Raw genomic sequence first — 24456 nt, 5'->3', positions numbered from 1 at the left:
TGCATCTGCGTGAACAGAACCCACAAGGAATTAGATACAGAAAGACAGACCAGTGAGAGTCACCATGGTGATCCTGTAGTCATTAACTGTCTTGTTTACCTTGTTCAAAATAGTATTTAAATATGTAATATCTAAGCATAAGTTTACATTATTCCATATCCAACAAGTTGTCTGAGAATGTAGATGGCTAAACTTAGTGGGTAAGAATGTAAATTCATTTTTTTAAAATGAAATGTTAATGAAATGTAAAAGAAATGTTAATTGTGTGACATGTGTTTTTATGTGTTCCCTCAAAGAATATTTAGAGACTCAAACATCAGTAATGGATCCAGATAGTTTTGCTGTTCAAATCCTTAAGTACAAGATGTCTGAATTACATTATCGTCATGAATCTCAAACTACAGAAAGTAAAAAGGAGTTATCTTGTATATACTTAAAAACAGATGTATTTCTTAAGAAATCGAGCCATCTCACCTCGGATCAAGAAATTTAAACACAATTTGCAAGTCATTAAACTAACCTAAAGGACGTTCAAGCAGAATCAGGTTGACATTGGAATCAGAAGCTTAAAAAAGCGTTTACTTTTGAGAATTGGTACATGACAGAGCTAAGGCCTCACTCAGTTCAGGCCAGACTGAATCTGCCTTAATTCCTGCCACAGTCCTGACCTCCGTCACTTCCAGCTTCTTCCTTTTGTCTTCTCCACCCCGTCTACTCATTCTCATACCTTATATCATCCACAGCCACAGAATGCTTAATGTAAGTTCTCTGTCTGATTATGTACTTTAGATGACTTAAAAGAATCCCTGGGTCTGCTAAGTTTTCATACCTCCTAATAAAAGAAGCTAAATTTACTCATAAGTCACTTGTTCTGTGCCATACTTGGTGCCAAGTATAGATATAGTAAAAATAAACCAAATAGTCTTTGCCCTTAAGAAATCTTGAGTGCCTTCTTATCACAAGAATTATGGGATTTGGATCAAAGTGTTGAATATTACCCAATTGTGCACAGACTAAGCTGTTTTTTAAGATGTCATTTGATGTTTGGGTCTGCACAGCACAGCATGATAGTGTTATTCATTCGAAAAGGACTATAGGAGAATTATGTATTCAATTCTCTCCCAAACTCTACTGCCATGATTTTCTCTGAGCAAAATATCAGAAGAGTTAGTCTTGAACATGGCAATGTACAAACATTAGAAATAAATTAGAGAAGAATGTAATAGGCTCTGAAAAGATGTCATGGGGGGAGCAGTGTTGTTGATGTGAAGTAATATTTGACGAGATATGATAGGACTTATGTGAATCTGATAGTGACTCCAAAACTAGTACTTCAGGAAAGATTATTGGGTCTTTTTACATAGCACATAATAAGATATTTTGTATCAATATGTGTACCACAGTGATTCTAACCTATATGCAGGAAATAGGCTACAGAAGCCACAGAAAATTACTTAAAATTTTACTGTATTTTCAGTTACATCATGGTGCCAACTGTGTGAGTTGTTGGGAATGAGTCTGTGTATTTATACCCTCAAAGAAGGTACAAGCAGTGTCATTGTTGGTCACACCTCCTTGCAAAGCTGCTAAGAATATAGCGGTGACCGGTGTGGGCTCCAGAGACAGACTGCCCGCGTGAAACTCTTGGTCCCCCACTAGCAACTGCAGACCTTGGGCAAGTCACTTACCTGAAAGTCTTCAATTTCCTCATGAAATTAGCATGATAAAAATGCCTACTTCCCAGGGTTATTGTGAGGATTGAGTTATTATATGTATAGTACCTAGTATGCAGGAGGCTGTCTATGTTCACTGTGGTTACATCATCCATCTTCCTGGAGAACCTTTAAAGGAATAAAAATGTTTAACAATCACTCATGTACAAATGGAAAAATTGAGGTAGCTACTGTGTTTTCCTCATACATGTTATATCTAAGAGCATGTGAATAAGAAACTTACTTTCACCCAGAATTCAGCTCGGGTTTCTGCAGCTGAGTCCCCTCACTGCCTGTCTTGTATACGTCTTGTATAAGCCTCTTTGAAGACTCAGTTATGAGCATCAGACTTTGAATTTAGCTCAGTGTATACTAAGGGAAAAAGATTCATTTATTTGAATAAAAAGGGATCTGTAAAGAATTGTAAAATTTAATGAGGAAAGTTTAGAAAATACTTAAGTAGAAAAGCATCCTCTCTTGACTTTGAGTTAGAGTTAATTCCCATAGATTTCTCCCAGCATGCACTGAGACAGAAAACTCAGTAACAAATTCAAGAGAGAAGACAGCTATTTTTATGTAGTCATTTGTAAAGGCTTTATTGCAAACCATGAAGTTCTAAAATTTTCAGCCCTTTCTACAGTCTCTACTTATTGCACATTCTATAGCTACTTTCAGAAAACTAAATCTGAACTACTGCTAGGCTGAGCCCTAGAGAGTGACAAAGACAAATTAGTAGGATCTTTGTGTGCCAGAATAAAGTATGGACACTGTCACCACAATATATGTTAAGTCCATTAAGGTCATTTTAGTGAACTGGACTTCTCATTGGAAGACTTGGCCAAACTCGTGGAATTAAGAGAAAGAATCTTTAACAAAATTGCAAGATAAATTAATTTCAACCCATATGAAGAAGAAATGGTTCAGGAAAAGTATTCTGTGTTTACAGGATTATAGATTTTTATAAAAGGGAAAATGATATGCATTAAAAATAAATTCTGATATGCTGAAAACTACAAATGCTATAATCACCTTATAAGCAATAAAGACACTTTAGTCCATGGGACATGGCTTTTTAAATAATCAGACTGGCCTCAAGGAAAACCAAACTTTTATGTTCTGTTCACACCAATTAGAAAAGCAATTGGAGAGAGAGATGATCTGAAACAAGTGTCATACTCTCATTTTTCATTTGTGAGGAAAGTACTTTGGCTCCATTTGTACCTGCCACATATAGTTAGTGGTCTGGTCTATCTTTCCTTTTTCCCAAAATTCTGTGCTTGTTAAGTTTGTTTTTTTTTTTAAATATTTATTTATTTATACAAGCACTGGGTACAGTCAGAAGTGCGGGAGGGTGAGAGGAATGCCAGAGCAGAGAACAGAACAGGCAGACCGACAAAATACGCTGCTGAGGGGAGCAGCAGATGGCAGGAGAGGTCTGAGCGCCATGCGGGACCCATGCCCAGCGGCCGGGGATCAAACCAGTGCTGCAGCAGCTGCGGGCTGCTTCGCAACCCAGAGCTCAACCGCTGCACCACTGGGGAGGCCCGTGCTTGTTAAGTTTTAACATGCATGGGGTAGACAGAAAAATAGGAACTCTTCTTGGGCCCCTGTAACCTCGAAACAACTTCAAAATGCTCCAGAGACTTCACTGCTGGGTAGCTGCTGGTCTGACGAGGCAGTGTTACACCGAAATCTCAGATAAATTACCAAAGGCAGCCTCCGGCTAAAAGCTGCACAAAATCCTTTTCTTCCATAAAATTTAATTTTTATTGAGATTAAATTGACGTATGATAGACAGAATTTCAACTTCCCGCAAGCTATGTGATAACCCAGCACCCTATCAAGATACAATGAGGCCAGCACATCGTGCCTAACGATAAATATAACAAATATTAATGAATACATCCATGATAGCTACTAAAAGTTTGGGCACAAAAACAATCGAAAAGACCATAGAAAATTCTACAGCAGGAAAAGATTTTTGTTTCCTCATGCTAACGCTGAGAATTATAAATTCATTTCTTTGAGTTTTTAGGCAATTGCTTCTTTTTCTAGTTTGGTTTCAGTCTTTGCATCCAAGGAGAAGCCAAGAAGTCATTCATAACATCAACTCTTTACCCATTTATCTGCCTTCTTACCCATTTACTTATTAATTTGAAAATAGTTGTTGAATACCTATTATGACATTCTGCTTCATAGAGGGTTGGTCTAGGGATGGAAGGAGTTATTATGTAAAGATTTGATTATCAAAGACTGAAAATTGCTATGAGAAAATGTAAAGGTGCTCTAAGAGGACTTATTGTGAACCCAATATGGTCAGGGACATCCTCTAAAGGCTGAGACCTGAAGGGCAAGTGGGAGTATCCAAACTAAGAACCAGGAGACGAATCATCCAAAAGTGGCCTGCACAAGACAAAACCTTGAATCAGGACAGAATTACACACATTTAAGGTAGTATAAGGAGACTAGAATGGTCGGAGTCTAGTGTCTGGGCAGGCGGGGGTCAAGGGAGAATAGGAGATGAAGATGAAGAATGACATAATGTACCCTTAGTAAGGAGTTTAACTTTCTTTCAAGGTATAGTGGGAAACAATCAAAAGCTTTACATTTTAAGACTGCCCCCCTAGCTACTGCATGAATAATGTATTGATGAATATGCATATCAAAACCAAAATGAGATACCACCTTATACCAGTGAGAATGGCTCATATTAAAAAAATAGGAAACAACAAACGTTGGCAAGTATGTGGAGAAAAAGGAACTCTCCTACACCGCTGGTAGAAATGCAAATTGGTCCAACCACTATGGAAAGCTGTGGAGGTTCCTCAAACTACTAAAAATGGAGCCACCATATGACCCAGGAATTCCACTCCTAGGAATTTACCCAAGGGACACAAAAAACATTAATTCAAAAGGATAACTGCACCCCTATGTTTATTGCAGCACTATTCTCAATAGGTGTGATATGGAAATAACACAAATGCCTAAAAAGAGATGACTAGATCAAGAAGATGTGGTATATATATTGTGGTGTGTGTGTGTGTGTGTGTGTGTGTGTGTGTGTGTGTGTGTGTATATATATATATATATATATATATATTCCATTGGATAAACCAGCCCCAGCAACATGGATGGAGCTGGAAGGGATTATGCTAAGTGAAATAAGCCAGAAGGAAAAAGAAAATTATTGGATGGTTTCACTTATAGGAGGAATATAGGAGAACCAAATAAGGGATCAGGAAAAAAATAATTATAATAAAAAACAAAATTAGCAGGCAACTATAAATCAAAGAAACTCTGCAGGGGAGGGGTAGGGAGAGGGATCAAAACAGGGGAGGGAAGAGCACCAGGGACTATGGTGATGGTGCAGGGGTGAATTGGTGGTGGGACTTATACAGGGACTACACCTGAGAGGAGAAAGCATACATTGTATAAAATGGAAGAATGATGTAAAATATATGTAAAAGTTTTTAAAAAAGACTATTGATAGGTAACAGAAAAAGAAAACAAACCAGTGGCTTTTATGGTTATTCAGGACTGAAAATTGCTTAGATGTGGTATAGATGTTAACTTCAAAAATCTGAGTAGTTTAACTTTTGAAATTCTTAATTATATCACTTTGGAATTGGAATGAGAATAATACTATTTAAATATAATTTTCAAAGGGGCAGAATTATGACTTGTATAAATATAAAATGAGTACATGTCAAATTGTTGAATTATTGAAAGAAACCATTAAGATGTTAAAACTAATAGTTCAAATGAGAATTGGAATTAGACAAGTTAATATTTTCTACAAGGTAAAATTCCATCACCATGGACACCAGCCCTCTACGAGGTAACTTCTATGGATGTTGTGGCAAACAGACTAGCAAGAGACAAAGACCCACGCTTCCATAATATTAGACAACCTCTGCAAGTTGCTGGGCTGTGCTAGCATTCCATTGAAAGGGTTGTCAATAATCTCTGTGTCCCTTTTCACAATGTCAAAATGATAATAAGTTAATAAATAGAAAAGTTCTAAAACACATCAGTAAATATTAACTATTATTATTGTTGTTATATCAAAGTAGTGGTAGACTAGATAGAGGTTGCTTTTGATGTTTATATCTAAACTTCTCTCCATAGGGTTTATTCCAGGAAGATCTAATCCCCTTATTTCTTTTTGTTAATTGACCATTGGTTTACAGTACTGTATAGAATTTAGAGTAATAAGTTTATACCTCTTTAGATCCATGTTACCATATCATGTCCACCACCAAAATACCCATTGGTCCTCCATCAAGGGCGAAGGCAGATCTACCTTTGTTTTCCCCAGTAAATGACCTATCTGACTTTTCCTTTCTGACCCCCCTTGTTTATCTTAGTCAAACTGTTTACAATGGCATCTGGAGTTACTCTGTCATACTGTTGTTCCAAACATGCAAAACATATTTGTTACTGTTCAACTTTTAGATGCCCTTTTCTCCTAAAAAACAAAATGGTGGTAGTGGAGATGAGAAGTAAATTAATTTCAATTACAATTTTGAGGGAGAATTAATAGAATTTGGAATCATTTGGAAATGAGAAATCTAGGAAATTGAGGTTGCAATAATAACTTGTAATTTTTTATGAGTAGTTGGATGGCTAGTGGAATAATTTGCTAAGATGGAGAAGATTGGAAGAGGAATAGGTTGCTGAGGAAGGACATGAACAGTTCGATTTTTGACCTTTTAAGTTGGAGCTACCTTTGAAATACCAGAGTGGAAATGTCAAGCATGAGAGAGAACAATGTATGGTGGTCTAGAGCAGGAAACTTCACTGTGTTCCTTATATCCCAGTTTCCTCATCTATACATTAAAATAAAATAATAACTATTCTTTTCTCGTGGTGTTGTTATGAATTAACAACTTCTATTTATAAAGCACTTAAAATAGTGCCTGACACATAAAAAGTACTATATAACTTTGATAGATTAAGTAAATTAATGTTTATTTCTTTGAAACTATAAAATGACTCCCTATGCCATTTTATTTAGACAAGATAGTCTAGTCTAAAAATGGAATACTTGTAAGTTGCCTGTACTTGGATGGTATTGAACACTAAGAAGTGTTGATGGGAGTGTCAACCAGCAGACCCAAACTCAGCCTTGAGACATTGCAGTGATTAGGGTGTGAGAAAAGGAGAGGACCAAAAAAAGGTGAACTAAGAGGGAACTGATGAGGAGAAGTTGGTGCCATGTAAGAGGAAAAGTGTTTCAGGAAGAAAGCATGGTCAGTTGTGTGAGATGGCCACTGGGATGAAGATGGCTGGACTGAACTGTCTGGGAATAGCAGATGATGAAAACCAGTACTCTTAGAAATGGTCTATTAACTATCTCTCTACTGACTTTTTCTTTTACTGTTAAAGAATAAACACAGTTAAGTGACAACAGGGCCCCTTCTGTAATAAGATTCCTTCTAAGTTCTTGTCTGGAGCCGTATCAGAGAAATCTTGGTCAGAACTGCAAGATGAATTTAACAGAATATTCAAATAGATGAGGTCCCAGGCTTTGAAAGAGCCCAGTAGTCTCTGACTCCTTGGAACTTTGAGGGAACTCAAATCCCTTGCATAATTTCCTTCGAGTATAAAGTCTCTTTGAAAGGAAAATGTGTTCTTTAATGAAGTCAGCCTTTCTTCCCCGACTTCTAGCACTGAGCATTTTCTACAGGAAAATCATTTAGGCATTCTTGCAGAGGCCAGCTGCCTCTCAGAAATTCCAAAAGGGCATCATTGTCATGAGAAAATGAAGTCTGCTACTTGGAAAATGCCCCTAAATATAGCTCTCCCCAGACTGCCTTAGTGTGAAATTGGCATCAGGTTCTCCCTTCACTTTAATACTGGTTAGCAGCACTAGATGGGGCAGTCACTGAATTTCTTTTTCACATGTCAAAACTGGCATTTGTTTTGTCATTTTAATTTCTAAGATCATTCTACTTTTGGTTATATTTCTGGGTCACCTTACTTTGCTGAAGACCCTCACCGCCCCAGGCAGGAGGTGGTTCTATCAGGTGTTTGGTAGAGTGGTGTCCTGGACATGTTTGTTTGAAACCTTTTGCTTGGAGACTTCAATGTGAGTTACATAACTAGCATGAATTATTTGCAGCTCAGAGAGTTGTAAGCTGACAACAGCAGTTAAGAAATATTTTCATAATTCCATATTCAGTTCAAGTATCCTTGAGTAAAGATCTTTCACAATAAGTTAGATTCTCATTTACTTGGAATGAGTTAGGTGTGGTTCTAAGCAAATGGAGAGGCATATTTTAGATAAGTGTTCTCCCAAAACTTTGAAGTTCTAGCTATATTTTTAAATTATCGTTTTAAGTTTGTCTTGGTATTGTGGGTTTTAAAAGTAATTCTAAAATTCCTGAAGTGATTCAATTAAAGAGTTGCCTTCCCTTTGTAGTGTTCCAAAGTTTTTCTTTTCTTTGCTGACTTATTTTGGAGGTTTTCTTTAAGCATCCTACCTTGAATTTCATTTAAAGACCCTAAATATCTAAAGGGTTTTGCATGTAATATTTTGAATCATGTATAAGTAAAAAGTAAATGAAAGAAAGTTTCCTTTTCTCTTTTCTAAATTTCTTCCCCAACCAGCAGCATTTATTTCATGCATCTATCTTATTCATATATCCATATATTTTTTATCCAAATGCCAAAATACCCAGCTTTAGTTTCAATAACTGCACCTTTTTCTGATTTTACTCCATTAATGTCTAAAGCATTGTGCAGAGTCAGGAAAAGACCGACTTTTCAGAACTAAAGAAAAAGATTGGGTTAAAAATAAAATGAAGTAATTTGGAATAACATCCTTACCAATAAAGTATGGGGATTTTTTTTTTGCCCCCAAATGACGTGTTTATGTACAAGACTTTCTGGTTAATTTGGGGTAGAATTACTTATACAATATTTTATTTTTCCAATATACTATTTTCCAGATCCCTCTGTGGCCACTAGTTAAATGATAAAAATTTTAAAAGGGAAAAAACCATGATTCTCATGAGACGTAACAGAAACATCTGTCAAAGATTTTATTTACCTCATTAATTAATAAACAAGAAGATATTACAGCCAATTCAAGGGCATTTTTAAAGAACTGTACAGATTTAGGCAAATAAGAATGCTGAAATGAATTTTCAAGTAGGTACAGAGTGAGTATATCCACAGGACTTCAATCAGTTGCATTCTGCTGACAATGTGTATTTCAGTGGGCAAGAATTATTTGTATTATCAGTTTTGTGCAATTTATAGAATGGAAAAGCATTCACAGTCAATGACAGGCTCAGATAACTAATAAGGATGCACTTCACAGGGTATTCTGTAATCTTTTGGGTCCATCTTAAAGTCTTTTATTATCTTTTTCTACAGTACTCAGATTATTCTCTCCTCTGTCCTCACCCTGATAGCATGCCAACACTCATACACAAACACCAGAGGAAGGAAAAAAATCCACAACCACTGTCAACTTATAGCTCAAATGTAGTAAGATTGAAAATTAAACCAAAATCAAGTATTTCTAATGTGATTTCCAGCAAATTTCAATTTGGATTTTGAAACTAGAGAAGGAGATGAGGCCATTAACAACCTGAAAATAACACACGTATTAAGTCACTTATTTTGAATACCAATAACTTTTGAAACAAACATGTATGAGAAAGGAGAAGGGAAGAAAGTAAGAGGAGAAAAGTAAAAGTTAAGTTTCTTAGTTCACAGATCATGCATAATTAAAACTAGTCTACTTCTGGCTAATATCTACAGTGTCATGAGACTAAGTTACTAAGAGTAAATCATTCCTGTTTAATACTGTATTAATAAAGTGATTATTTCTATTATTCAGGCTATGCTTATGACTCTGTAATAGCCACTAATAAACTGAACCACTCTGGGATTTCACAAGTGAATTTGATTATAATGGTTTTCTCTTGCACTAAAGGATCTGTGGTGATAGCTCTAATTAAATGATAAGCTGTTTGTTAATGAAATGAAAATCAATCTTGTAATAGAAGAGCAGACAGAAGCATAAATTATTTGTCAGGGTTTTTTTTTATCATCCTGGAGATGGTATGACTAAATTCAGAAATCATATTAGTTATTTCTGAAGTTTTAAGCCATCCTTTAAAGAACTCGCTATCCAGCCATTCTTCATGCAGCTCACAATTGAGCTGCTGACAAACATTTTTAATTACCCAAATTAAATGTCAATAATAAAAACCCTTTCATTGTACATTTGTGCACCAGAATGGTTAGCATACTAAGTAAAAAAAAAAAAAAAATACTGGGATTCCACTTTAAAGGTCCCAATTTTAGCAAATCTTAGTCAAGATGAGTCTTTAAAACATTACAGTTAAGCCTCCTAAGTCCTTCGCCTGCCCTCCCACTGACCTTGCTTCCTCCCACTTGTGGCCAGAAAGCTCAAGATAGTAAATACAGAGCTGGGAGACCTAGGGACATGGGGGAAAGTTTCATGTGAAAAACAGTTATTATTCATTTGTCCATTTGCACTACTAGATATTTTTCTTTTGAAATACAATCTTCTGCCTTCAACAAGGAAGAATATATTATATCATACAGTGTATACACTAGAGAAATTAAAATGACTGCCAAAAGACGCCCCACTTAAATACCAAATTGTTTTTAATTGGTGTGAACTTGATGAAGACCTAAGTATAGTGGGAGATAAGCCAGTAAGGCAATTGGACATTTGATAAGACTCTCACTTGGGAGACATAAAGCAGATGTTTATTGTTTTTGCTATTAACTCTAAATGTTCAGATAGTCAAAAATACACACACACGTGCACACTTTTCTTTTTTTCATTTAGGTGCTGCCATTAAATAAGCATGTTTCAACCATTGCAACAAGTTCTTGTGGCTTTGGTAATATGCCCCTTCTACTTCGTGTGTTTTTGGTGTATCTTTCCTACCCCGGAAAGAGATTATGCAAAGAGATTCATTCACATTATGGGCAAGGAGGGTTGAGGAGTCTTTGTTTTTGATTTTTTGCTTTGTTTCATTTTGTTTTATGAAGCTAATATTGGTTTACAACATGGTGTATGATTCAAAGGCATATGTTATCACCCTTCAGATGTTACAACAGCACACTCACCAACTGAGGATTTAGTTCGAACATCATTCGTAGTATACATTTCATCTGGGACTCGCTTTGGAAAATAAAACACACAAAAAAATCAGTTTAGCTACTTGTCATTCTTATAAGCTTATAAGCATGGGGGAAAAAATGGAACCTTAGACCTAAAATAAGTTTGGAAATTACATATGGCTCTCAGTGAGTGTTCTGTAGCAGGGGTTGGAACACTCCAGCCCATAGGCCAAATTCAGACCCTTCTCTCATCCCCCACCTTTGTTGTTATATACAACAAAGACCCACAAACATGGCCCATAATGTCTAAAATATTTTCTATTTGGCCCTTTAAAGATCAAGTTCACTTGTCCTTGTTATCTTGAAAAGGTCACTTTAATAAGAGCATGCTCCTTATGAGGATACAATTTTTTTCGCGCTTGTCATCTTTTTATTTGAAAACAATATTCAGTACCACATGATTAAAGAAGCTTTATTCTTAACACCTTTGCCAAAATTGCAGGACTATTGTTTTATGTTTTTCTTATATACAAAATAGTGTTAGTTTAGCTTATATAGTATATAGTTTAGCATGTAAGAAAATAGTTTATGTCTACATCTGTGTTGTAAATGTCGGTGCTTGTATATTTGTCCTGATTCTTGTTCTTGAAGGCAGCAGGTAGATATGAATGCATGAGAAGAGAGTTAGAACTATTCAGATTTTATATTTCTCGAAAGTTCCTATACATGGTATTCTTTAATTTTTTTAGGCTACTATTTTCTCCAAGCCCCTTGAGATGTCAGAAGGTGGGGTTAAGAATTCAAATTAAGAGAGAACTGAAATTGTGATAAGAATTTCTTGAGAATACTTCTGGGTGGCCATTTCTCCCTCATCTACCTTCCTGACAAGGTTGCATGTGCTCCTTGCTCTCTCTTAAGGAATGGTTCTTCAAAGGTGGCGGGGACCAGAATCTTCTTGAAGGCTCTCCTTGCAGGCCTCAGACTGCATCTGGCCTCCTGGCCCACTCCACTAGGTCCACACACAGTCCCAGGAAATAGCTTTGTTGCGTTCCATCTAGTTTGAAACTTGGATTGGTTTCTTGTTAGAATTTCAATTTTCCTAAACTAGATCGGAACCATTTGCACTTGCTAGGATATAATGCTGTAACCTTCTTATCACTTCTTTCCTTTTGTGCCAAAGTCAAGCTTGAGGAGCCAGGTTTGCATGCCTCCTCAGCAGGACACCCTGTGAGAAAGTACTAGGATCATGTAAAAATAAAATTTTTTATTCCAAAGATTATTCTTCAAATTACTGTACTGACTTTTTGGAAATCTTAGTTGTTCCCTCTGGGCTTTCTTCCCTAGGTCCCTCTCAAGGTCATTGCAATTATGGCCATAATTGATTATTGGGAGGAAAACAATCTTTTGGGAATTTGGACATTCTCCTGCATTTTAGAAAAACTTAGAGGAAAAACCCAGTTCTCACCAATGTAGTTTCTCTCGGGGATGGGGGAGTCGAGGTTGTTGAACAAACTTGTATGAATGTCTCATTTACTGTGGCATGCCTGGGGATTTAAATTTGTAGCACAGCTTTTCTCTATGATATAAAAAGAATTGTAGTCCAGACTAATTCAAAGAATGTGAGAGGAGCAAGACTGCTCCATTCTTGGAAACTTACACACACAAAAAATCTTCTTTATACATATAAATAAATCTTGGGAAGTACATTGAGCAGAAAAGCAAAGAAAGTTACAGAATATGAGATCCAGACAAAAAAAAAAAAGTATTTCCTTAAATATCTCCCAGGGCTTATTTTGTTATAGTTTTTAGCATCAGTATTAGTCTGCTATAAGAATAGCCAGCATCTTGCAGGAGGCACAAGTGCTGGGATTTAGTGTGAGAGAGAAGAAACCACCAATTCCTCGCTCTGAAGAGCCACCACTGGGGGTGTAAGCAGGGAGAAAGCAGGTGGTCTGTGGCTGGAATGCTGCAGCTGGGAGTGCACATGATGCTCGTGAAGAAACCAATCCCGAAACAGTGGCAAATGAGCTCATAAACTAAACTGAAGCGCCCATCGCAGGGCAGGGTGGCAGAGCTCTGAGCCCATCCTGGGACGGTGCAGGGCAGTGGTGGCAGGTGGAATGCTGCCTCTCGCTCCCCCCTCGCTCTGCTGCCTCGGGCTTCTCATCCTGTCCTCTTGTTTGTTTGCCAACTGCAGGTTCATCCCAGAGGCCTGGTCAGCCTGCACCGTGACCTGTGGTGTGGGGACTCAGGTGAGAATAGTCCGGTGCCAGGTGCTCCTATCTTTCTCCCAGTCCGTGGCTGACCTGCCTGTGGACGAATGTGAAGGTCCCAAGCCAGCATCCCAGCGTGCCTGTTATGCAGGACCATGCAACGGGGACACCCCTGAGTTTAACCCAGAAGAGACTGATGGACTCTTCGGTGGCCTGCAGGATTTTGATGAGCTGTATGACTGGGAGTATGAGGGTTTCACCAAGTGCTCCGAGTCATGTGGAGGAGGTAAGAAGGGGGAACTCTGGCTCAGATCCCCGCTACCATCTTGTCTGTTGCTGTATCCCCTCTCCCTGCTTTGCAACCATGTCACGTGACTCCAGCTAGTCCAAGAATGATAAGCAGGGGGAGGAAGAAAAAGGCTTTCTAAATGTAAAGCATACTGAATGAAACACAGATGTATTTCTCCTTGGATCTGAGTGGCTCTCAGGCTGTCAGCTTCAAGTGGCCAACACAACTAATGCTTTTACTTTAAGTTGTCATTTCAATGTTTTGCAATCTATCCTAGTGCAGCTGACTGAGAAGCAAAGTTGACACTGACCTGGCAATGCTCTCAACATTGTTTTATTTATCTATGTCCTTGCCTCAGTGAATGTGATATGAACCGAGACCCAAGATGACAAAACACCCTGCTATTCCCAAGAACAGGTTACGATTTATTCAGCAGATTTCCCAAAATAATATCTATTTACAAAGGGCATGGGCGTATAAAGGGCGGTTAACACTGTGGTTGCCTAGAACTGGAAAGGAGTTTAAAGCTTAAAGTCTGACCCCATCACCATTCTACACATGATAAAATTAAGATGTGAAGCAGCTGAATGATTTGTTCGAAATCGCAAAGCTAGTGTGTGACAGCTAGAGCAAGACCAGCTATTTCTTTATTTCTCGGCCCACATTCTTCCTATCATTTCACATTTCTTCAAGCACTTAGAGATTTTCTGAAGCTTTCTTGTTAGGCATGTTAATTAACTAATGTTAAATGTTTCCGTGTGTACTGACCCAGTTCTGTCAGGTATGTTCCATGATGATAACGACAGATTCAGTGATTATTTCAGGTGTTCTGAATGGGTTTGTAGTGAGAGAGGAAAACATTTAATCAGCAGTTAATTCTTCAAGATTACTATCTTTCTTGCAACTATAGAAAAGACATTAGCTTCATCTTGCCACTCACCCATATCTGCCCTCAAGAGAGAGATTTTAGGTGAGGAAATACTGACTGATTTCCTGCCCAACCCCTCTCACTGCCTATCAACCCATTTTGGAATGTTAAGGTTCTGCAATCCCAGAAAAGTTTCTTAACTGGTGTAAGAAATGTATTAAAATTATTTCCCAAAACTGTGTTCTAAGACATGACATCTTGGAAACTTTTTAAAACGCATGGTCTGTTGTAATGAAGAAAATAAGAATATTTGTGCCCATATTATTCATATGTAGTTGAAAAGGATAAAAAGTGAAATAAGAACTAGCAGACAATCAGTTTTCTCCATCAAGTCTTTTAATAAGCATTTAATAGGTTTGACCTTGAGGTTCTTGTTTTTTTCCAAGGCTTCCCATTTCAAACCATGAAATTCTTAAGTGTTTTAATGGAAAGCTCTATTATTTTAAAGCCTAAGTTCTTCCATCTGATTCTAGAAGACAGCTTCCTGGAGCTCAGCTTATCTGTGCTTATACAATGCTCATCTGCTCACTTTGAGGGCATCTTCTCTCAAGTTTAATGAGGGAGGGTATTTAATAAGTTTTGGTCAACTCTCAGCTCAGGCAGATGTTGAGAGGTCACCGGGAGGGATGAAACCAGTGCCACAGTTGCTTCTTTCCAAAATGACTCAGTGTTCACATGGTGCGTGTTTATCTCCAATTTCCGCGATCACCTGAACTGAATGATCATTATCGCTAGTCTAAAAAACGAATGTACTTTGAAAAAAATTATTTATGGTCTCTCTTAGTTACAGTTCTCGGTTACAAGTCAAGCCTGGAACTTTATGAGCAGATGGAAAAAATAGATGCAGTAATGGAATATATAAATAGCCAGATACCTTTATCTTTAAGATTCTAACCATTCTGCTGATCAACCAGGGGTATAAAATTCAAAGTGTAGAGAGGATGTGGAATGTTTTCAATTTAAAATATTTTCAGAAGATATTAATTTGGAAATAAGATTTGGATGTTTGTTAAACAGTTGGTCTCTGCCTGTGGGAACGGAGCATCTTCGTATAACAAAAATTGTACATGCTTTATATCCAAGGCAGGGTAAAGTTACTAAAATATCTTAAGTCTTTAACTGTCAACAATTGTGCACACTTACCTACAGCTATATCCCGTGCCAAGGTAATATATTTACGCCTGAAATGTTAGAGTTGAAAATTCCAAAGTGGTGAAAATATGCTTGAGTTATATGGTCCATATGATGCCCATACGCACTAAAAAGCTATTTCAGCATACAGGATATGTACATTTTGAAGTCATTGTTTGGCAGTAACATTTTATTGTATTATCAACTTTGATCTTCCACCAAAATCGAGCCCACAACTTTATATATTTTTTTAATCATTGTTGTTGCTGAAGCCAACCAAAAACATGCAGGATTAACAGATAGATGTTAAATCAATTTGGGGTTGTAAGGCCGGTCAAGCTAATTTCATTGTTTTTGCAATCTCAAGAGATGAAATTTGATAGACACAAAAATAACCTTTCACCTAGCAGAGGTAGCAACCAGAAGGATCGAGTTAGTAATTTAGGCTGTAGTTGGTGGCTGCATTTTCCCAAGCTGTCATCAAATATCATGTAACAATTATGCTATTCTGGGAGATATGAGCACTGAAAATCCCATTTTCTAGAAGATTGAAAGTGAGCCTAACTCCTTCAGACCTGTGCCCTGCATCCCACTATCATCTCCTTGCTATATTTTAATTTCCCATATGTGAATTAATAGGTGTGGTCAGGGAGAGCTGATCTGAATCTGAATAGCTTTATTAGGTTGAACGCCTTCATGGTCAAAACAACATTAAAATCTAGCCGAGAGAAGATTTAGCATTGACTCCAGCAGGAATGAAGACTTATGCCTTTTACTTATCGTTCTTTATGAGTCCTCTCTCCTTTTTTGCTTCTGTCAAGAAAGGAAAACTCAGAATCATAAAGTATAGTAAGTCCTAATTTAGCATCATCAAAAGTTTCTTGGACATTAAATGAAATGCCATATAATGAAACAAGGTCTACAAATAGTGTTATTTAGCTCACCATCTGCCAGGATATTTTTTTTTTCATCATTATGGCTAAATGATGAGGGAAACAGCATTATTCAAGGACAAGGACCTGCTGTACCATACTTGAACCTGTGATCTGTGTTGGTTCAAACAGCCTTCTAAGCACATTAGCCTTTTGGAAAGAGCACAAATGATAATTTTATGCTCAGTGAGCTAACTTATCACAGCCTGGCCTGATTCCCCTGGGACAAGTATACTGTGGACTCACAGGTGAAGCCCTGAGATTTCTTTCCTTCTCTAACTTCCCACACTCCCCAGCCTGTGGCAACTCCCTAGCTCAGCTCTAACTTCCTTCCTCCATGCACCCCCTAACTACCTCTCTTTAGCCTAAATTGCATGCTCAGCTTAGCATGCCCTGCCCTTTTGGCATTTCATTCATGCATGTGACAAAAATGCATGCATGTTGACCACATCACCAATCCCAGATGTTTCTCAATTATAACAGAGCTCTTTTTGATAGTTTCCCCCATCACCCTAAGCCCTACCTAAGGATATTGAATCAACTGGCCCGTGTGGCAATAGACATTTTAAAATAGTGTTGAAGAAGCCATCATTTTAACACTAGAATTTGGAATTCAGTAGCTCTACAATGCCTCTTAAACTTAGCACTAAACCCCTGAAGATGATTTTTATGTTCAGCTATGATTATTGGTTTGGGGTAATATAAATGTGTGTTCTACTTATCTAGGAGAGGAGTTTTCTGGTACCCTTGGAAAACTTTAGCCCTTGTTCTCTTTCTTTCTTCCAACTTCCAAAGCTGCCCTTGGTCACCAAAGAAATGAACCGGAATCGAAAAGAAACCAGCAAAGCCTGAAGGCCTGGATGACCAGCCCCAGAGTCACAGCCGTTTACAGAATACTGGCTATTGAAGCACCACTCTAGACTTCCCTTCCAAACATAACAATCTCTTGATTAAAAGATAACACGTGAAGATCTTGGGACAGTTTATTTTTCTTTGTCACCCTGTTCTCCTGCATTAAACAATCACATTTCAACTTTAGCAGTTATATAGCTTGGTGGCATTTCTCAAAGCATTTTAGAGGTTCTGGTGGCATCCTGTCCCATTCGGGGCTTGCTCTCCTGTGGGGGACTGTTTGCAGAGGCTGCTTGCAGAGGTGCTGCTTTCTCCCAGATAAGAGTTTTGACAAGATGGACAGTGCCGGGCTTTGCACTGCTGTCTCTGACATGCGGTGAGAGTCCTACCAATCGCACGGACCTCCCACCAGCTGCCTTGTCTACACTTCATCACCCACACACGCCCACTCTGGCCTGACAGTGTGATTTGTACACAGGTGTCCAGGAGGCTGTGGTGAGCTGCCTGAACAAACAGACACGGGAGCCTGCTGCTGAGAACCTGTGCGTGACCAGCCGCCGGCCCCCACAGCTCCTCAAGTCCTGCAGTTTGGACCCGTGCCCAGCAAGGTAAGGGGTGTGTTGACTGCCCTGCTACCCAGGAGCGTGTTTCAGAAATGGGTGTGTCTGTCCTTGGGCAAGTCCAGAATGCTTATTGTTACCCAGTGTTTTGAAAACCAATTAGCATCAGTTCAAACTTTTAGTCAAATCCACTTAAATTTAATTGAAACCAGGGCTTTGGAATTCCAGCCCAGTGGTCACGCTCAGGGTCCAGAGGCTCCATATGCAGTGAGCCCCGTTGCATGGCCAGTGCACACACATGCTGCTTTCCCCTGAAGGAGCAAGAATTGACCACAAACGTCATGGTCATTGCCATTTTTTAACCTGTGTCCCCAGTCCTCACATCATAGTGGATTGCAGAGTATACGGAACTCAAGCTTCTGGGTGGTGTAATTGATGCACTATGAAATCTGTGTACACAGAGCATTCACATTCATTATGGCATGCTCTGGGGTGTGTGTGTATATCATTCCGCACGCATAAAATCAATTAGAGCATTTCATTGTTCAGCCCTGCCTGGCTCTCATTATTGCCCAACCTTAAGTCTTAGTTAATCAATCCAATCACTGCTTCAGTCCACAGAATTTTATGGTGTCTTGAGAGACTTGCCTTCAGATACTTGTTTGGAGCAAGATTCTGTAGAAGCTAAACCATCTCTATGATTCTGGTTTCAAAGGGAGATATTTAAAGAAGCAAAGCCAGATTTTCAAGCCTGCTGATGAGATGAAAAATGTTACTGGATAAGGTCATATCTTAGACATGAAGGGAATGCTGTTTCTGAAAGACAGCTCTGCTGTTTCTGCAAAGTATATCATGTGAGCAGCAGTGTGTTGCCTTGAGGAATGAACAGCAGTTTGCTGGTCAGGCTGGTGCTGCTTATGTGATTTTTCAGCCAACCAGATGTCTTGCTCAGGGACTTAGAAGCTAGAGATCACAGATCTTCTCAGGTCAGATCAGAGCACAAGCCCACAGTGACATTTGTGCCACTGGTCACAAGAATTGCTCCATATATCAATCAGAACAGTGGGCCTGGCTTCCTTCTTCAGTTGCAGGAATGAAAATGGTCACCAGTGCCAGATTTTAAGGCAACTTAAAAATCAGTCAACCATTGCTGGGAGCAGCACCCACCCATGAGAACAGCAGCAGGTAAAGTAAAATTAAGGGCTAGACCCAAAAAAGCACAGATGCTCTACATGGAGGCTGAAGAACCACCTTTTCTATCCATGTCCCACCTGAGCCAGCATCTCTGTGCTGGAGGCTCACTGCCTCCATTTGTGTAAGCCTGTCACCAAGCTGCATGAGCAAGATGTGCAAACACCTGCTACTTGACAGCAGTCTCCCCAGATAGGAAAAAGCAGAATGTATTCAGCATACACAGCCTGTAGGAATCTTTGCTAGCAGGTCAGAAAGCCTGAGTTTTTCTCTAAGTTCTATCACCCACAAGCTGTGTGGCGTCTCTTTTCTATCTCCACATCTGCAAAACAAATCATCTATATTAGATGCTCTGGGGTCACCAAGGCCTGGCCAGCTGTCATGTGACTTTGCATTTCCCTGTAGGCAGAAGTACGAGACTGCTACCGTTGCTTCTTTGTGCTTGTAATTAATGACATTTCTGTTCTGCTTATTTACCATCACTTTAAAAACAAGCATAAGGGTTTTTCTACCACATTCCAGTGTTGTAATGACATCCAAATGCTGTGATGAGCTGTGGCAATGAAGAGGCATTCAGTACCTGGGACTAGCTGGAAATCTTCTGGGATTTATAGTTCTTCCGGGACAGCCAGAGAACTGGACACAAGGTGTTACTTCCCACCCTCAAAGAACTGACAGTGGTTAAAGTAGATAAGCTTGATTTACTCTATGCCCTTTGTACTAACTCCCAGACAAGGACTCTTATTGAGCTTAACATTATTTCACTAGTTCCAGATAAACTCAGTGCTTTGATTTTTCACCAGCCAATGTCAGAGTGACAGGCGTGACCTCTGACTGGGCACAACCAGGGGTTTCTTGGGCTAACCATACACAGCTAAGCATTTGTAGAATGACACTAATTAAAACAACAAAAGGGGCCCCAGTAAAGTGGTCTGATATGACTTGTTCTCTTCCTCTTCCATCCAAGAGGCAAAACAGGTTTTCAGCTTAAAAGTGAGAAATGTAGAGAGGCCCATCGCCTGTGGGATACCTCAGTATGATCTCATAGGGGAAAATAACCCTTCTGTAGGTTGGTAAAAGCTGTATCTGGAAGAGAAAGTATATTGGTAGGGGCACAATGCTGTCTTTTTTTCCCCCAGTAACTTCTGTTCACTTGGCAGTAATTTAAATCTTTAATTCACAACTCTTATTGTACATGGATCAGTGTTCGCTGCTCCTTTGGGGGCATCCTCTGATAGGCCCCAAGTTGCTATAAATTGTCTTATGGAGTCTTTGTCCATGATGATATCTGTGTGTTCAAAAATATATAGCATTTTCTGGGGACATACAGATGATGTTTCAAGTATTGGTTACTGGACTTCTGTGTCTGAGTGGTGGCTGCTGGTTAAGATAAGCAGCTTTCTTAGGCAGCTCTTTGTTCTCTGGAACCTCAGTTGGGAAGCTGCTTTTTTCCTTGTCTGGCTAGAGTTGTCAGATCATATGGAGAATACCAGAGGCTCTAGAAGGCGTGCCCTTCCTGAATGATCTTTCTAAGATTGAATTTAGATTTTGCTGACTTGCTTTGTGTGGGTGGCAGAGTGGGTATCATAAGCACATGCCCAGCTTTTGCCAGGTTCAGGAAGATATATTCCCAGACCTAGCTATTCACAGCAGGCAGGTGTCTCCTCAAGCAGCAGGCATTACTTTTTTCTTATTTACTTAGTATTCTGATCATTTCATTTAGACTGGCTGTGTGTATAGACTGCCTGCATTTTTTACGGTACTTAAAAAAATAGTAGTATCCCGGGCCTCCCCGGTGGCACAGCATTTAAGTGCTGCACTGTGAAGCTGTCCGCAGCCTCAACAGCACTGGTTTGATTCCCCGCTGGCCAGGGAGAAACCCACATGGTGCGGCAGACCTCCCCTGCCTCACCCGCTGCTCCCCTCAGCAGTGTCTTCAATCCGTCTACCTGTTCTGCTCCCCACTCTGTCTCTGGTAAATTCTCTCACCCCCCACACCTCTGGCCTGTACCCCAGTTCTTATATAAATAAATAAATCTTTAAAAAAAATAGTAGCATCCCTCACCAACACTGCTTTCTGATCTTTTTGATATGGGTCATTCTCACAGACGTGAGGTGGTATCTGACTGTGGTTTTGATTTCCATTTCTCTGATAAGTGATGATGAGCATTTCTTTCAATGTGATTGTTGATCACCTCTGTGTCGTCCTTGGAAAAGTGTCTATTTAGCTCTGCTATCCATTTGTTGATTGGGTTATTTGTTTTCTTAAGGGGTGTGAGTTTTTTATAGCTCTTGATTATTAGCCCCTTGTTGGTTATTTGATATGCAAGTATTTTCTCCCATTTGGTAGGATGTCTTTGTTTTAATGATAGCGTCACTGTTCAGAAGCTTTGTAGTTTGATATAGTTCCATTCATTTATTTTTGCTTTTGTTTCCCTTGTTGTTGGAGTCAACTTCAAAAAAATTCTGTAGCCAACATGCCATGGAGTGTTTTGCCTACAATTTCTTCTACATATTTTGTGGTTTCGGGTCATACATCTAAGTCTTCAATCCATTTTGAGGCAGTTTTTGTATAGGGTGTGAGATAGTGGTCTAGTTTCATTCTTTTGCATGTGACTGTACAGGACAACTTGATTTTTCACTCATTATTTATGAAGAGCTTTTACATCCTGATATCAACAAAATAAAAGCCAACCAATAGACTTGGACCCATGTTCAAATCCTCCTTGACACCATTAGTTATGTAAATTTTCAGGGGTCCTATATCTAAGGTTCTTCATCTCTAAAATAAAATCATAGTAGACACTAAGAAAAAGAATTCTCTTCTCCCTTCCTCTCATTTGTTGGTGAGAAGTACTTTTAGTTTGAAATAAAATGATTTTTTGTTATTCAGGACTAAAATTTGATTAGATTTTCCCTGTTATTCAACTAAACCTCAGCAATTAAGCTTTACCAACCATCTCCCTGGTTTATACTAGCAATGGCATTAGCAGCCTAAGGAAAGCCAAAAAGCACTAGCTTAAAAAAAAAAAAAAAAGGAGTATGACTGTTATTAATTACAAGCATTTGATAGCTTGGCCAGTGTGTGTTGAAAAGATTTGGTAAACGTACGTGGAGGAGGGGAAAGAAGTAAGCAATGAAAGCCAGATGGCTGAAAATGAAGGAAATTCCAGGCAATTTCTGCAGCTTTGTTCTAACATACTTTTTAAACTAAACTTTTATTTCTGTGCAACAGAGAACAGCTGAGTGGTACAGAATAGATAAACAGTGAAGGGGGGGGGAATAAGCCCATAATTCCAGGAATAGTACTTGGTTTCTGCGCTCCCCCCACCCCAAGCCCCAATCTCTTTTCTCAAACCAGGGATGGTTTTTAAAACCAGCAAGACCTATAAAAGAAGTTTGGGGATCCTTATTTGAGATGAGAGAACCAAGAAAAATGGCTTAAAGGTCAGAGTCTCCTCTTAAAAGCATACTTCAGAATGCCTATTTTATTGTACACTAACAAAACCCATGCATCCTAGCAGCAAATGATTTCCAATATCTAATTTTCTTTTATGTTAGCCTAAAAGGCGAGAGCAAAGGTGTTGCTTTTTTACACAAGCACATATTAATTTATTTGATGGAGCTTTTTGCAGGTACCTTGTCCTTTGGCAACTTGTTTTTTAAGAGTTACTATTTCAACCTGCTCTCTAAATACAGGTTTATCTTGTACTGTGTTCCTATAGTTTCCATATGCTGCCTTTTGGTTCTATCCACACTAACTTTTTAGTGCTTAAAGCACCAAAATGCACTGGCATGACAGAAATGGAGTGCAGGCTTGGAAGCCATGTTTAGGCACTTCCAGGGAGCTAATGCTAAGACTGCAGTTCTCACCCTCAGTAAATTCAGATGCGTGTTACACCGCTTGTCTCTTTTTGCCACTGATGGACAAGTTACAGTAGCGGAATCTGCCAGATCACTTTCTTAACTATTGGGCTCAATTGGCCCAACAGCAGCCTCTGTTATTTCTCCACCCAGCCATGTGTTGGCCCAGTGATTAGAATCCTCCCCAGTAGCACTGTGGCACTTTGACATCGACAAGGGAAAATGTCACATTTCTGTCTGCCTCCGGACTTAAATGTTCGTTTCACCTAGGAAAGCCCTATCCATGGCTACACGTCACCTGTCATATCAACCTCAAACCTCTGTGAAATGAGCTTTGATAGTATTAGAAATCACTTTGTATGTATAGATTTAGTTGATTCATGATTCTAGGAAAAAATCAAAGGATTGACTATACCTTCCTATCTTATCATCTGACAGCACACATGACTCTTTCCAAAAGACAGAAACATCAGCTTTAGGAAAATTCATTCAATTAAGTCCATCAGGAGAGCTTTTCTTGTTTCTTAGCTTCTATGTAGTTAGACAGCCTCTTAGACTGCATAATTCGGCCTGGACTCTGGAGAAAAATCTTATAACAGGCCATTCATTAAAGGCAGAGAGTGTTTTATATCTTTATGCAGTAAAAAATAAAAATATCCTGGACATTTTTGTGTATGACATGTAGCATCTACTTGTATCTGGTTCTTAGAAACTGCTGGAAGATGAAACCCTTTCCTAAAGAAGTTACCAGTTGATGGAGGAAGAAACTTTCAAAATAGAAATTACTATGTAAGAGGCAAGCACAGGTTTCTGTGGGAGTCTGAGGCTGAGGGGCACCTTCTTATAGGAAGCAATGCTAGTGCTGAATTGTAAGGCAAAAGTAGGAATTACCCAGGAGAAGGGAGATACTGCAGACAGAATAAAGAGCATTAAAAAAAAAGGACAAGAAGTAGAAATCAGTGTTACAGGGTGGACAGGAGCCAGATCCAGAATAGCTCACTGTGCTAAGTTACAGTGATTTTACTTCATGTCCTGTACTTTATTGTCGTATTGGCAATGGAGAGCTGTTGAAGGGAGTTAAACAGGGGAGTAGAACAATCAGATTTGCTCAGCAAAAGACAATTTTGGCAGCTCATCCAAGAGCAAAAGTGGTAACAGTGGCTAGCTTTTATTGTGTCAACATCTGCACTTATTCTCACGAAGAGTCATAAGTAGCATGCACTGTGTGGTACACACAGAAAGCAACACTACTTCTTATCCAAGGTATGTTAGCATTCTCTTTGCCTTCGCAGATAATCCAGTGTGGTGTGGACTCAGCCTGTCCACCTGGCAGGAGGGCAAAGCCCCAAGTAAGAGTGTCAGGAGGAAGTAAAGGGAGGTGCAGCTGGATGGTCCCTGAGGGCCTTCCAGCCCAAAAATTCTGGAATTCTTTGAGGTTAATGATAATTATCCAGCAAACTGAAACTTTTAGTTTAGTTTATTTCTTTTTAACCAAGGTAGTATTTGGATACCCCCATCAGGTATTACCACCATAGTGTGCCCACCACCAAAAGAATCAACACTTCTGGAAAAAAAGAAAAATTAATTGTATTAGGAAAATACCTTGAGTCAAATTATAAGTCCTGAAGACAAAGCGCCTCTATTGACAAAGAAGAGACTAACTATAAGTG

The 24456-nt window shown here is 38.9% G+C and overlaps 1 protein-coding gene across 2 annotated transcripts in view; it reads left to right on the top strand.

The window, feature by feature from the left end:
• Positions 1–24456, top strand: part of ADAMTSL1 (ADAMTS like 1) — a gene marked incomplete at both ends in the record, with an annotated part of 350834 nt that overhangs the window by 176168 nt on the left and 150210 nt on the right. For both annotated transcript variants that reach the window (XM_084239275.1, XM_084239274.1), the window contains 2 exons: positions 13024–13325; positions 17650–17779. In XM_084239275.1, the coding sequence (XP_084095401.1) occupies positions 13024–13325; positions 17650–17779 (432 nt within the window). The remainder of the gene's footprint in view (positions 1–13023; positions 13326–17649; positions 17780–24456) is intronic.

This window comes from Talpa europaea, assembly GCF_964194135.1.
Source record: "Talpa europaea genome assembly, chromosome: 7".
NCBI classification, from domain to species: domain Eukaryota; kingdom Metazoa; phylum Chordata; class Mammalia; order Eulipotyphla; family Talpidae; genus Talpa; species Talpa europaea.
Note: the sequence above shows the minus strand (reverse complement) of the source record. Positions and strands in the feature narration are given on the sequence as shown.